General features: G+C 38.2%; 1 protein-coding gene across 3 annotated transcripts in view; it reads left to right on the top strand.

Moving 5' to 3' along the window:
- The first annotated feature begins 1293 nt into the window (after positions 1-1293).
- Positions 1294-16102, top strand: part of LOC120805842 (dmX-like protein 1) — a 53100-nt gene continuing 38291 nt past the window's right edge. For 2 of the 3 annotated variants that reach the window (XM_040156463.1, XM_040156465.1), the window contains exons 1-11: positions 1294-1528; positions 4885-5010; positions 8490-8567; positions 9143-9221; positions 9436-9580; positions 9892-9958; positions 10208-10392; positions 11042-11246; positions 14223-14403; positions 15153-15329; positions 15646-15887. In XM_040156463.1, coding sequence (XP_040012397.1) covers positions 1442-1528; positions 4885-5010; positions 8490-8567; positions 9143-9221; positions 9436-9580; positions 9892-9958; positions 10208-10392; positions 11042-11246; positions 14223-14403; positions 15153-15329; positions 15646-15887 — 1572 coding nt within the window. In that variant the 5' untranslated portion in view covers positions 1294-1441. The remainder of the gene's footprint in view (positions 1529-4884; positions 5011-8489; positions 8568-9142; positions 9222-9435; positions 9581-9891; positions 9959-10207; positions 10393-11041; positions 11247-14222; positions 14404-15152; positions 15330-15645; positions 15888-16102) is intronic. The other variant, XM_040156464.1, reaches the window with a different exon arrangement.

Genomic DNA, 16102 nt, shown 5'->3' on the forward strand with positions numbered 1-16102 from the left:
TTTTAGCCATGAGACATAGATTGGTTTCCTCAATTGAGCCTACCTCTGCTTGCAGCGAAGTTTAGTGGAAACAAAGTGTGAGATAAATTGACACCGAACAATGCGGATTTAACCGGGCTTGTTGTGTTGTAGCAAGGTGTAAGCCTGCACTGTGGTGACCCACTTGGCTCACAGACACTCGCTGTGCACCCTTTTAATAATGGCCTCTTTATTTCTATCGAACAGGCTTTGCTGCCAGCGAACAGAGGTGAAATACAGTACGAACTCGGGCATTTCTTAGAAGCCTCTTTTGTCGGGCCCCTCACAATGCTACCAATTTAATTTATCTGTTGTTAGCCATCCAAAAACTCGAAAAAACTAGAAATTGTAATAAATTTGAAATGCCTTTTAGTTTTTTTAAAACTTCCAGAATAATTTTGAGACACTATCTAAAGAATTTACTAGATTTCTATACGGTGGCAGTTATACAGTTACCTTTTTACTAAATATGCAGTTTCATTTATGCACAAATATGCATTAATGATAATAATTTTGCATTTCCACCTGGGCAGAGCACAGGAGCTGATGTCATACTGAATGCTGAATACCATACTGACTAGAAATTCTTTCCCCCTAGTGATAATGTGACACTGTACTTGTATGCCATCAGCTGCTACACAATCACTTTTCTTGTCCTTGGTCCAATTTTGTTTGGGATCCCTGGAAGCCCTCCCCCATTTTTACCCCCCGTAGTTTCTACCCGCCCAGGTTGTCATTCCTGTTCCTATGCATGCTAAAAGGTTTGTCAGTAATCAAGTTAACTGAATTTATTTTGCAGTGAAAAAAAACATTCAATGATAATCTCTAAAAGGGCTGACACATTAAATGGCATGTATTTTAAATGAAGAGATAAGCCATCAGGATGGAATGAGCTCCGACACCAGTATGCCTTTTTCAGCTGTCTTTATGCTAAATAGGCTTATTGCTCATTTGCAGTTAGTCCTCTCAAAATACTACCAGCATGTTTTCATGAATCAAGGTCCCATTGTGAGACTAATTTCATGCAGTTTTGGACAAGTGGGGAAAAGGTTCAAGAACACTTGATGCTCTGTTTACACAATGTGGTGCAAAAGAAACGGTTCGGAGATCATCTATTTCATCCTTGATAAGATTACAAGCGTTGAGTGTTAAATCAATTTGCGGTCAATATCTGGAAGTCAGTAAATGCTTCATGCTTGACGCTAACGGAACCAAAACATTCTCTGTTTACATCTCTGTTTTTATCTCTCCCTTCCTCTCTTCCTAACAGCATGTCTGCAGAGACATTGAAGTGAAGTTACAGGCTACAAATGAAGATGAACACATCCTTCCCATGGTTTCCCATGAAACTTACCTGGAGTGGGAGGGTATTGTGAGAAAGGAGAGAGGAGGAAGGAGCACAAGGGGTCTATAAACAAGAGTCATGAATCTCCATCAGGTCCTCACAGGGGCTGTCAACCCTGGGGACAATTGTTTCTCTGTAGGGAGCGTCAACAATGTGCCATTCACGGTAAGATATTTCAAGCTCTGGAAATATTTCCCCCCCAGACATTTAGGATCTCTGATTCTTAAGGGGTGGTTAAACTGATCTGTCCCAAAACTGAAGAGCTTTTTGTTCAGTTAGTTGTTTTTTAATGTAAATGTAATAGGCAGAGCAGAAGTACAGTATGGGAAAAGCACTGATGCAAAGAACGCTTAACTAATGGCAGTGTTACTCTGTGGACTAAGAACTAAGTCGAGGTGGTGATCCTGTTTAGTTCCTGGCCAGTAAATGCTGGATAAGGTATTGATGTGAAATATTTTAAGCCTCCAACTTAAATTTGGAGTACTGGTCTTCTGTCTTTCAAGAGACAGGAGCAACCATGAATTCATTAATAACAAGTAACCGTGCAATCAATACATACTGCAGTGTTTCCCCTACGTGTTTCCTTGCGTATTCCTATCAAATGAGTGCGTTTGCTGGGATGTTACTTTACAATGTTTCCTTCATTGCTAACATTTACCTGGTGCTGATTGTTATAATTGTTGGGCTGTCATGATCAGTTAAGCACAAAGTTTCTTGTTCATACGCTTTACTCACAGGTGAGTGAAACGACCTGAATATGAAGCATCCGTAGCGCAAAATAATACGTTAGTTAGCCCTCTCCACTCCTCTCCTTTTCTCTCCTCTCCTCTCCAGAATGCCGTTGTTAGGTGCGTATAGGGGAAACACTCCACTGCACCGCTGCCTAAAAATGAAACCTGTAAAGGGACCGCCGACATGCTGTCCTGCCACAAACAATGTTGATCTGGTTACAGTCCAAGTTAGAGTTTATAGCACATCAGATTAGGACAGTAGACACAGCAGACATTTTGATGTGTCATAGTAGGAAAAGAACATGAGTTACTAATAACAATAACAATGACAATGACATTGTTCTATTCAAGTGTCCCAGTAAGCCACTATAGTGTGACTGAGCCAGCATGCACAGTTCCAGGATCTCGATTTTATTATTCATACATGTGCTCTTTTTACTGTGATAAGTCTTTTGTAAAAAGCTCTAATAGAACTAAAACAACACAATATGGGACATTATTTGTTTTATATAACTAGTTGTATAGAGGAATATATTCATATTTTGGAGCAGTGGGTCCATCTTAGAAAGTAATATGGGCATGAGGTAGAGGTGGCAGCTTTTTCTGTTTAGAAGGAGCTTTTCAGCCTAAACAAACAAAAAACACTCTACTAATTATGCATACTCTGGTTTAAATGGCAAATATCTCAGAAAATGGGATTGTTTTTTTGCACTTTTATCAAGTGCATAACATTGTGCAGAGCAGGATAATAATTCTTATTTATTTTATTTATAGAAAACTTTTTCTAAACCCAAATGATGATGCAGTCAGTATCATAATACAAAAGTAAAGTGTTGGCCCAAATGTTTCTTTTCATTAAATTAAAAAACCAGACCAGATAAGGGATATGATTTACTTTAAGCTCATTTGTCTGTTTTTGCTTAATGCAAGGAAATGTAACTCTACCAGCTTGGTCACTAAACCCACATATTATTTTTTTCCTCAGAGAAAGTTTAGATGACAACTTAGTTTAGATTTGAAATTGTATGAATCAACAGTCCCACAAAATATTGACACATTTTGTGACAATATTTTTGATTTCTACCAGTTCAAGGAACAACTGACTGGGTAGAAAATGGCACTAAACCTGCCAGGGCCAGAGTCTTGGTTCCTACCAGGGATTCTGATGCTGAAAATGTTTACACCAAGTAGGAACTTAAAACTAAAACATTCATCAAATAGGGATGATATTACGGGTTTGCCTGATCCAGTAACTCATTTATGAGTACTATTAAATTACATAAGAATGTAGGCTGTGTTATTGTTTTAGTCCTGTTAACTCTATAATTAACATCATGCTTAATACTGCAAAAGCACTTCCCTCTTCTGCAGGAAGTTATTTGCTAAGAATTAAGACTTTGTTGCATGTCTGAAATTCAAAGTAGGCTTGCCATGTTTCACATTATCGACTTGTTGGGTTGTATGGGCAGGATCTCGATCATTTTTGCTGACCTTGATATTGCCCGTTGTGTTTACATTTGTGAATGTTTACATAAGAATGTCAATAACACTTTAGCCAAGATGATGCCAAAACAAACAACAGGGTTTTCACCACCATTTTAAGACTTGTGCACAGCACTTGAGTATTTTTCATAGCGCCTAAGCCAAATGAATAGAAATGTTTTACTGCCATTTCTGGTTGCGCTGCTTCTGTGCTCTTCTCTGCTCTTTATGTCGTTTCACCATGGGCGGGGCTCAGGTAGCTCCTACGCACTCACTCACTCACTCACTCACTCACTCACTCACTCACTCACTCACTCACTCACTCACTCACTCACTCACTCACACAAACACACAATGACAGCTAGAATGAACCAGGTGAAGATAACTCGAGGCTAATAGATGTTTTTCCAAATGACTGTATAATTCCAGCCAGAAAGTTTGGATGAATAGGTCCAAATGGACTTCAAAGCGATTTCAAAAGCCGCACTCCACTACGCCGGTGTGAGAACGTTTTTGGTTTAAGCCGAATGAGAGAGAACCCATTAATGCAAATGAGCCGGTATGTCAACTTTGTTTAAAAACTGGCCATACAACAGTATATTACATGTTAGGGAAAGAGTGACTCTCTATACCCCTGTGCCAAAACGGTAATATTTATTTAAGTGCAATTTCTGTTAACAGAGCCTGAGAGACCATTTTATTCATTGTTTCGGTTGTGTGGTTTTGTGGTTAATATATTTCTCACATTCCAATTCCAATGTCTGAATAATCTTAAGAATTAAAAGATCATTGCTCTTTGAAGGAGTGCACTTGCATTATTATGCTATTATATCATCATAATATCAGAGGCAAAAAATGGTCTTAAAAATGACAATATCGTTTATTACAATCTTTTCTGGGACAATATATCGTCCAACGAGATTAGCTACCATGAAAGGCCTAATTCAAAGGCAGTACCTCTGACTGCTTTTGCACTCTATGAAAGCAAGCAAACTCTATGAAATACTACTCCCATGCTATTCAGAGATCAATAGCAGAACTATTCCTGTCCTTCTGTCCTCTTGTGAAAGAGACACAGTAATAGTGAATCACACCTCATGTGAAGATCTTCTGAGAGCCTAAGAAATACAGCGTAGAATTCTAATCTTATCTGCTTGTACTCGAGAGGGGTCATATGGTGGCATGTTTGATACTGTGACACTGGCTCCTGGACAAGTGCAGTTCAAGTGACCCTCCATGCTCCATGGATGGATCTGAGTGTCATCTTAATCTCTCTCCCCTTCTGGCTGTCTCTTTGACTCTTGATAGGCCTATGCGTCAGGTTGTGACGTGGTGATTTTGGGCAGTGACTTTGAGCGACTACAGATCATCCCAGGGGCCAAACATGGCAACATCCAGGTCGGCTGTGTCGACTGCTCACTGCAGGGTGGACAGGTAAGAATAATGGAGTGCTGCTCTGTCCTATCGGGTCCTTAAGTTGATGTGCAAACCGGGTTGTTCTTGAAATACCATACAGTTTGAATGTAGAAGTTATTAAAGTTTTAATGAATGTTTATTTTTTAAGTATCAATTGGATATATTCATTTTGCCCCAGTAATCACAGATTTTAAAAAAAATTCAACTGAAAATAAATTGAGGTGCGTTGTGTTTCTTTACCTTGTTTTTACTGAAGGTCAACATTGTACTATGGGTCAATAAAGGATAGGGGCTTTGCTACAGATAGTGTTGTGCTGTGTACAAACATTTTAGGATTTGTGTAATACAGTGCACTATATTCATATCCAACCTTTAATGCCCTCCCCTGTTTTGAAAGAGATAAAACTGCAAAAATGGGTGATCACAGAGACAACTGACTATAACTTCACTTTCATGTTGAAAAATAAACCACCTGGCCCAAATTTACAAAGAAAAAGTAGAGCGCATTACAAGGTTTTTTTTTTTTTTTTGGTTGTTTTTTTTGCACCATGATTCCTTTTACTTCAGTTTATTTTAATGACCACACATTTTGGGTTGGTGAAGTGAAATGTGTTTTTCATTAATTGTGGTAGGCAAGCACTGTTCACATTGTTAGTGAAATCATACTTATCTTTGAATCCTATGAACATTTTGCTAAATGTCTAGGACTCTGTTATTTTTTAGATTTTATTATAGATTAACTGCAACTGTTTTGCAAGGCACAAGCTCTGTTTCCCTCTCATTAAGTGTTGGCAGCTTATTTTTTCAGGAAAGGCATTTGTTGGTAACATGAAAGGCTGTTTTCATGAACTTGAGCTTCCAGACATCAACTCAAAGTGGGAGGGGGAAAAAAAGCATGTAGTGGTACACAGGCACATTTGACGACGTAATGCCACTGATAATCCCTTTAATGACCCCAAAATGGTTTTAAGTGTTGCCAAGAACAAAAGATCTGTTGTGATGTGTTTGTAATATCCTTTTGCAGAAGGTTTAAGGAGCAAGAATGAAGAATTATAGAAAATATTTTGATTCAGCACAGGCTTAAAGTTTGGGGTTGTCCAAAATTCACAAGGTTTAAAAGTTTATAAAAAACTGAGATGTTTAAGAGAACAAAACTTGGCAGAGATTCAGTACACCGCTTGCTGAAACAATTAGTTGACCCTCTCTTAGTCCCAAACAGTTGTGTTGAGACTCTGCAGGGTTTGTTTATAAAACACTGAAGTGAAAGATTTGTAACATTGTAACATTTCTCTGCAACCATTTTGAGTGGTCCCTAGTGGATAAGGTCTTTTGCTATACTTGTTTAAGGCTGTATTTATGAAAATCTACTGTATGTGGATGCTAAACATCTAGCTTGTTCGCTGGTTTATTTTTAGGAATTTAATCATTTAATACTGTATCATCATTGGCAATGATTACAAGGGAAAAAACATTCAGAGTTTCTAAATAAAATCCTCCAAATTCAGTTAAAGCTTTCAGTTAAAGCCCCAAATCACAAATGGTTGCACCCCTACAGACTACTAGTGTTCATCTTGCATACGTCTCTAGCTTGACAATACTGCTGTTGTTTTTTTGTTTTTTTTTGTTTTGTTTTTTTCCCCAGTGGAAGCCAAAGCAGTCCATCCTTCATTATTACCATAGTCGCAGTATTCATGATTCTTCTTAGCTACTCAGTAACAATACTACGAACAAATACAAATGGAGAATTCCAGCGTAGCTTCATCTGTATAAACTTGACAAATAACTTCACAAAGATATTAAAAGCAGATGTCATCATTGCCAGACCATCGCTGTACTGTTTTTTTTTTTTTTTTTTTTTTAAATTGGGGATGATGGCAGCATTGTTAAAACAGCAGACAGGCCTGATTTAATTCAAATGGGAAGAAAAAATTGCCCTTCACAACTCCCCTCATGTGATGCTTAATCAAATTTAGTTGGGCCAGAACAAACCTCACATGCCTCCAGCATGGCCTAGCATCTGTTTAAGCATGCTCAGTTGGTATGCTTGCCCGTCTCCACACTGTGATATTTGCAATGCTATTAGTTTGCAAAGCATTGTTGAGCACATATCCCACGTGCTCATAATGTAACTGTTGTACCACTTCAGATGCACTGCCATGCAACATTTATTTCAAAACTCATATTGAAGGTTATTTCGAGACATTATTACAATTAGTGCAAACGACACAATCACTGAGAAGAAGCAACCTGCACTACATTTTATTTTGTGTTCCACCAGGTTGGACTCTAGTACTTTGCATTGCTTAATGGCATTAAGATAAATGTATTTATTTACAGCACAAATTAAACAAAAATAATTACATTGTTTGAACTCTGCATTAGATTACCTCACCACCTACCTACTTGAATGCATATTTGTTGCTGTTAAAACAGCAGGCTGCTCTGGTTAAGTGAAAACATTTTCTGGAGCCTTAAGATGTCAATTGAAATATTCTTGCAGCATAATATGATCTAAAAATCGCAATTTTTGCTATGTGCAGGCCTATGTTGACTTGAATACTTTATTCCCTGGACTAGATCTACAGTAAAATATCAGTTCTTAAACAGCAGAAATGTGTTACATTTTGCTCTCCAGTAGAATTTGATTAAATGTGAACTGTGTTTCTTTGATGAATCTGTATGTCCTACGAACTGATGTATTTTTGTTTGTTTGAACCATCATCTTTCTAGAAGGATTTCAGCACGACTGTGCTTGTGTCTGTACCCATTTATATATTGACATTTGCATGTGTGAGTGTGTGACTCACTCCTTCACAGAATTAATTTGCTGACAGTCAGTATTTTATTTAACCCACAGCATTTATTAAGATCCCGACCTTATTAAGCTTGTTATTTGTGTTCACTGCCATAGAAATTTCACCCATTCAGTCAGTTTACCTTTGTGACTGTGGCATCCATTGGAAAGCACTTCAGCATGTAGCCCTAACCAATGCTTGAATGGAGCTGTGCATACAGTAGACAAGACTAAGTTGACTCAGCACTGGGTCGTTATAGGCTCAAGGTATTTTTGGTTTGTTTTCCAGGGACTATACTCATTTACTGTTGAGATATGTCATGGTTTATAGAGTAGACCATACGTTATTTCTGCTTGCTCCTTATTAGGATTTTGAATAAGGCTCTGCACTCATTATTCACTGTCCAAATTGTCAAAAACAAAGATTCTTGTCTACAAGAAATACGAGTTAATAGGCTATTTTAAATATATACAGTTTGTCCATTACATAAACACACAGTTGATAATTTTGCAATGAAATGTTGTTTCTATCTATCTATCAAATGTTGTAAGTTTAATTGTAATTTACAACAATAAAATGATGTTTTTAGCATATTTATGAATGAAATAAAATTTAATACATGGAATAATATCTTATTTTACTCTGTATCAGAAAACATGTCTTAATATCTAATGTGTTGTCTTTCCTTTTCTCTGCTGACAGATTGCAGCTTCCTATGGAAGCATTGTGTGTATCTTTGAGCCTGTTCAACACCCAGATCAAAAAGATACATTGTTGACTGTGAGTAGTCTATATTATCTTCCAATCACAGTCTTATCGTGCATGCATTCAGATCATCCTGAAAAATAAGACCTTTCTGCTTAATGCGACACTCTCTTTCAATACAAAATAAATCAGAATATTTCTCCTCTAAACCTGTCAGAAAGTCACCAGGGAAGAATAAATATTTGAAACACACATGCACATTCTTATTGAAATATTGTATAAAGACTGGCAGTCATTGTCATGTTTATTGTTTATTCCTGTTCTATAGTCAGTGCAGAAGTCCTAGCTTTTTTTATGTCAGTGGGGGAACAGCTTTCTGACAAAGAAGAGTCACATGGAACGGAAAAATTATACACGTACTAAACACAACCCAGTACCTCTTTCATCACAGAAGTTCCCTGGTATTACGGTTGCTGTCCGTGTTGCCTGATCACATGTGGCTAATATATAAGCAACTTCACTGTTGGATCTTGTTATGTAGCTGTAACTACTGATAGAAGTAATATAAGGAAACAATTATTTTTCATAAATTATCTTTTTCTTAATATTAATGTTTTGCTTTAAATATTTTGTTAATTCTTTCTGTACAGAAGTTGAACTGCCAATGGCAGAAGACTGGTCAGTTTGTATTACAGTCTATGGTACGGAACCTGGCCTGGCACCCCACAGGTACTTTAATACATAGTTCTCTCCTAATGTTACACAAATGTACCAAAATAACAATTATGTTCTCAAAAAAGTGCTGAGTTGTTATTTTAAATCCAGTATATAAATCTCTCTTGCCGTACATGCCCTCAGGTTTCTTTTTTGTTTTACAAATTATGTGATACAAGACATGAGTGGTGATTGTCCTGAAACAGTGAATATGTTTTTGTGTATCCAGGCAGCACTCTGTTAACAGGCTCTAGTAGCATCCAGTTGTGGTCTAATGTTGATGGAGTAAAAGATGAAGCTGAAGAAGGGGGCAAGAAGGCAGAAGGGACAATAAGAGATTCTCGTTCTGCCTGGAGGTGCATCTGGCACAGCAAGTAAGAACTGAGAAGAACAAAATCTGCACATGATGCGGCCTGCCTCTGTGTCTTTAAGGTGGTGATTTTGAAGAAGGATTTTTAAAAAAGAAATGTTCTTCACAAATTTACTCAAACTGAATAACTTCGGACAATATCAACATTATTTTTTAGTTATGTACTAAATAGTCAATTTAGTAAAACCAGCTAATTAAAAACTAATTTCAACTAAACACTTGACATAAATTACTATATCTCTTATATCTGAAAATATAGACCTATGTAGTACTGAGTATTGAAAATGCTGCAATTTTATTTTTTTTTGTCTGAAGGACAGCCTCTCCAGTCAGTTTAATGAAGTTCTCACCTGATGGGGAATTCTTTGCTACAGCTGGACAGGTAAGTAGCTTTTACCAGGAGATGCTAAACGGTATGGATTTTGATGCACACTAGCTTGTGCAATTCATGCTAGCATTGTTTCTTTAAAATGACCAAACACTGTAAACTCAGGTGTAATTGTAAAGTAACTGAACAGTACTGCCTTCAATTGGTGTCTTTATATTTTTAGGACTGCAACCTAGTGGCTTTAACTTGTCGTGTTGCAAGATGTGCTATTACATCAATTATACCCATTTGTCTCCTCTTCAGGATGACTGCCTAGTAAAGGTCTGGTACAGCACCAGTAAGTGGAAGTCAGGTGTTTCCAGACTCTTTAAATCTCCTGAACCGAGTGTCAGTGTCCAGGGAGAGTTGGCCTTCTCCTTTGTCTACCTGGCCCATCCCCGTTCTGTTACCGGCTTCTCTTGGAGGAAGACCAGCATGTACATGCCACGGTATGGACACTGTTAAGGCAACATTTAACAGCCCCGTTTCTGCCACCGTGATTTAATTTCTCAACTGGATCATGTTGACCTAAGCTGACACAGCTGACAGCAACAATAAGAAAACCTTCCTGGATTTGACCATGGCCTTAGCAGGGTTTCACAATAATGAATAAAACATAGTGGGTACAGAGTGGTATCTCTTTTTCTCTTTATCTGTCTAATACACAGTATTTTGTGGGTTGAATGAAAATGAGGGCGCTCTTAGAAAGAGCAAATTCAAAATAGGTTGAACACTTTGCAGTATTACAGTCTCGCACTATACTAAAGCTCCCAATTCTGCCTTGCTTTACTACAACATTACTAATCTTATGTAACCTTGAGTTGGTCCCTGACTTAAGTAATAATGGCCTACATTGAGGATGAGATTAGATTCAGTAATTTCTTTACCATCCCTTTCATTACTACTCTTGTCAGCCTTCACTTTTGATCTTTAGACAAACTTTTTTTCTTTTGGCCTGCTGTTGAATAGTTCTATTAACATTAGGTGATTAACATTTTGTGACAAGTTTTGTGTCCTCCAGTGGACTTCAACCTAAACCGTCTCATAATCCTCCTTCTTCTCTTTTCCCCTTCCTTTTCCCTTCCACTCTCCTAAAAGAGGTGCAGTGTGTAATGTTCTGCTCACCTGCTGTAAGGACAGCGTTTGTCGGCTCTGGGCAGAGACGCTGTTGCCAGGTGACAGCCTCTTGTCTGGACTCCATAACAACCAAGCGCCTGGCCAACACAGCAATACACTCAAATGTGCTGGTCCCGCTGGGAAACGCACCTGCAACGGGAAGACACAAGGAAAAACAGCACCCGAAGTAAGCACCTCTAATGTAATGTCTGCTAAAAAATAAATACGCTCAGTTACCAGTTTATTTCGGTAAAACTAACTAAAACGAACATATTCTAATACAACAGTTCTGCAGTAAATTCTATTTTCGTTGAAATTTCTCTGGAGAGGTGTTGATTCAACATTATGATCATTATGGAGGCTGTAGTTTGGAGTGCTGTTGAATGGTATTGCGTTACACGGAGAAGTGTTTCTAATATGTAGTCTGCCTTTATTGATTTAAATGGGCTGGGCAAAATATGAGAACAGTTCTCATTATAACATAGAATAATTCAACAGCCAATAACTGTAGCTACCAACACCTCTCTGAAACGGTTTTAACAAAAACTGAAAATGATAAACTTCATGAAGGTAGAATTTAGTGCAGGGCTGTCATATTAGACCCCCTTAGTTTTAGATAGGTGTACCTAATAAAGTGGCAACTGAATGTATATCTAACTAACTATCGTAATAATTTGATACATTTATCCAAGAAGAGAGCGGGAACTCAATAAATATGAACCCAAATCACATTATAAAATTGAACTTAAAAATATATACTATAATAATGTATAATTTGTGTAACAATATACGTATTAACTGATATGTACTGTACAATAGTTGCTGACTTATTAATTTACAGAAGAATATACATGGACAAATGTCATGCTTTCTTTCCATCGTACTTAGATGTTGTTGCCATAATTTGACAGTATAGTCAATAGATTGAGAAAGTTTGAAGACCTGTCAGCTTAAAGCCATATGTCAAAAAATTTTAATGTTGACAAAAGCTAAACCACTTAGGTCAAATAAGTGTTTGCTTGGGGCAACACAACTTGTTTCTGTCAGCATCAAAAGTAAAGCTGTATCACAGTGAGAATATCCTCTATTTTTGTTACAAGATGCAAAAGAAGTGCCATAATTCTCTTCATAGTGGGGAATAAATTAAACAAATGACCCTGAAATAGAAGCCAGATTATTGTATTTTCACCACTGCTGATGTAGGACATTAGGGAACTGCAGAGATGAGGGGAAAAGAGAAAAGGGAGACTGAGAAAGGAGATAGAAAGGCTTAGTGGAGTTAAAAGGGGAAATTAATTGGCTATCAGACATGAAGATGCTTTTTGAAGCTTTGTAGAAGGCTTAAAACAAGAATCAGAGAAGAATATTGACCTCCTTTCTGTCATCTGTATAACACCTCAAAATTATAACTTTTAATGGTTTTTCATCTTTTTCATTGTGCTGGTGCAACCTCACTATTAATAGTGGTGTCATCTGCTTTAAGTGGCCTAGGTTGTTGCTGACAGCCTAGCTACTGTAGGTCCTAAAAACAATACTTAAATCCATTATAATATGGTCCATTATAATATGGTCATGGTTAGGCTGGTGTTATACTTTCCGCAACTGCGAGTACTCGAGGGTCCGCTAGGGTCTCAGTCACGTAAATTCCGTCATCAGAGGGTATGTGCAAGGCTCTGTGCGTGGTTCCTTGTACCCTCCAATTGCCATTACGCTACAAGGCCACCAACTGCGCATGGTCCACATCAAGTTTACTCCAAGCGGACTTGAAAGTAGTATGATAAGAACAACTACGCATCCGTGGTGTCCGCAGCTGTCTGTGTGCGCATCAGCAAGGGAGTATAATTGAGGCTTTATGGGTCTCACCGGCACTTACAGAGCCCAGGGCACAAAAGATTACAGGAAAAATGGGTATGCAAATTTCTCTACTTTGCCTTGAGGAAAGTCTTTAAGAGTACATGCGTGGAATTATTCATTAAAAATCACAGACTGTGCTGGATGATCCAGGCAGTAGTCTGAGGTAATTCTGTCCCTCCCAAACTGAAGGGATGGATAATACTGAGAGAGCTCTATTTCAAACTGAATTTTGGTATGATTCTTAAGGGTGTGATGAACAGTACAAGATTTCTTACAAAATCAATAACGTTAATTAAGCCCAAATTTTCTTGCTGTTTGAGAACCTTTGGAGGTGACAGCGATGTGGGATTTCCACTACAATTTCATTTTTCTACTTGGATGTAAAACTACTCAAAAGTATGTGTGTATGGTTTGTACAAATCAGTAAGGCACATGCATTCTCCAATAGTGTGTTTACACACATTTCTTATCAATATTTGACAAAGGATTTCTTTGTAGGTGTGATGAGCACATAAATCTCAATAATACTCAGAGAAATTGTGGCTTTACAGCTCTTTTATATTACACATTCCAAACCAGAGAAGCTGCATAAAATAAGTGAAATTCAAAACCATTATTATGTGAAAAAATCTACATGAACCTAAAGATGCTCTGTCTTTCAAATTCATGGCTGCCATTCTCATGAGTCTCTTGTTACAAGTTAGTATCTTGTCAAGAGCATTCACAGAGGTTCAACTCAAGAACTGTAGGTCTTTACACATTACTGCAAAACAAAGAAAAAACCCAAATTACATAACAAAAGTACCAAATTAGGTCAAGTTTTAATTTAGGATCCATTTAAAGACCCCTCTTTCTGTCAGCCACTCTATCATGCTGCCTGTTTCTCTTTGTCTGTGGTTCTTCTTTTAGACAAATTGGGCAGTAAACGTAAATGTCATTAAACATCAGTAACATCAAATAAAATTCCCATCCCTAGGAGAGAAACATGTACACTAAAGCAGAGTAGATCAGTTCAGACTGGGAGGAGAGGCCTTGTCATTTGGCAAAAATTGATTCATTCTCATCCAAAAGAAGGTTTAACCTGCATCACTACGTCATGCTGAAAGGGGGACGGGGAACTTTGTTTCACTTAGCTGCCCCACCCTATAGAACATTTGCCTTTCAAGTTATTTAAGAAGCATATTGATAAATTCAAGGCAGTCTGTATTCATAAAATCAACATATTTTTGGTGTAAATATAGGTTTGTTATAAGGAAAAACTCATTGTTTGTTAATTATCTAGCTTTAATAATTAATGTTTTCCTAACAGTTGAATTTTCAAGAATCATGGCACTCCTCGTTATATCGGGATGTGCCCCAGCCCTCCCTGACTGGCTGCCTGCCTCATCATCAGAGCCGACACTACAACCACAAGAAGGGCAGCAGCAACATGCCCCATGCCAATGCTCTCTGCCACTTCCACATTGCTGCCAGCATCAACCCGGCCACAGGTTAGACACAAACCCAGTAGTTTCTGTAAATAGCTGTTGATAATCGGTAAACAAATTCTCTAAATTTAGTGAAGTATTTATAGTTACAAGATGGCACAGTGTACTTCTTGACGAGAAGGGCGGACATCTACAGTATAACAACATATTAGTTATTAGTTATTCCTCCAATTCAGAACTGAAGAAGCCTCTTGGCCAAGAGGTGAATTGTCTTCAAGATCTACAACCAAGTCCAGATGCCCTCGATTCAACTCTTCTTGGATAACCATGACCTGGATGACTGAAAATCTTCATAGACATTAGTTATTCCTAAACCGTAGATGCTGCATAGAGTTAGCTCTGCTTGAATTTAATCAGCAGTAGGTCCAAGGACTTCACCTCTGTATTTCTTGTGTCAAAAAATGCTGTAAATTTTGTACATTGCCTGAGGTTGTTTAACATCCCAGTGAGCTTTTGCACTCAGTGAAAGCTGCTCACAGTAAATGTAAGGCATTTTCATTTTGTTCCTCTATGTGTTTTTGTTGGGCAGCTTAATTTGACCTGAATCGGGTCAGAATCCCCTTCGGCCTTTAGGCTCAGAAGTCCTGTAGGATTGTATTTGTATGCTTGAATTATGTTTTAGCATACCTCAAACCATACTCATACTCATGAAAGTTACTTTGCGCCACCAGATGTCTGTTTGTCCTGCCTGTCCCTAATCTAATATAAGGTAAACTTCTGTTTTTCTTCTTCTAAACATTGTAATTTATCAGACATTCCTCTGCTGCCCTCCATCTCCTCTCTGAGTGCTGTGGATGATGAGGAACCTGGAGGTCCTTTTACGGTCCACTGGCTCAACAACAAAGAGCTTCATTTCACTTTAGCTATGGAAGTCTTCCTGCAGCAGCTCCGAGGCAGCCTGGAGCAGCAGAACGATTGCTCCCATGAAGGTACAGAAACATATTGGGATTAGGCTTTAACATTTTAACCCTGGTTCGGCTGTGTTTGGACTTTGCATGTTCTGCCTGTGCTATCCTGCTGGGTACTCTGGCTTCCTGCCATAGTCCAGTTTAGGTTAATGGTGACTCTGGACCAACCCTGGGTGTAAATGTGAGCGTGACTGGTTGTTTGTCTATAAATGTCAGCCCTGTGTAACCCCGCTTCTGGCCCAATGTTGGCTGGGATTGGCTGACCCTGAAAAGGATAAGTGGTATAACTGATTTTCAGAATTTACATTTTGGCACTATGATTTCCATTCTCTTCCAGAGCCTGAAGATGAGGATAACTTTGATGAAGAGGACAATAGTAGCAGGCCAAGTGATCCCCAACGACCCGATGCTGTGGAGCTTCCTTTGGCAGCCGTGGAGCACCAGGTGGACGTGCTGTTAGAGGAGTGGAATAAAGGGGCAGACATGTTGTTCAGTATTCATCCCATGGACGGCTCACTGTTAGTCTGGCATGTGGACTGGTTAGATGAATACCAGCCAGGAATGTTCAGACAAGCTCAGGTACATTCACTGTCGGGTTGGTTTATGATTATGTAAAATAATGGAATATTATTAATTAGCTAACACATTTATGTTGATGTTTTATGAACAAACATAATCCCTCACCTTTTACCTCGTCTACAGATATTTTTAATTTGTAGGGTCCCACTTAGAAGTTTGATAAAGACATACAGAAATACAGCCGGGTTATGATGGGGAACTACAGTAAAGCAAAT

The sequence above is a fragment of the Xiphias gladius genome, chromosome 19 (assembly GCF_016859285.1).
Source record: "Xiphias gladius isolate SHS-SW01 ecotype Sanya breed wild chromosome 19, ASM1685928v1, whole genome shotgun sequence".
NCBI classification, from domain to species: Eukaryota; Metazoa; Chordata; class Actinopteri; order Istiophoriformes; family Xiphiidae; genus Xiphias; species Xiphias gladius.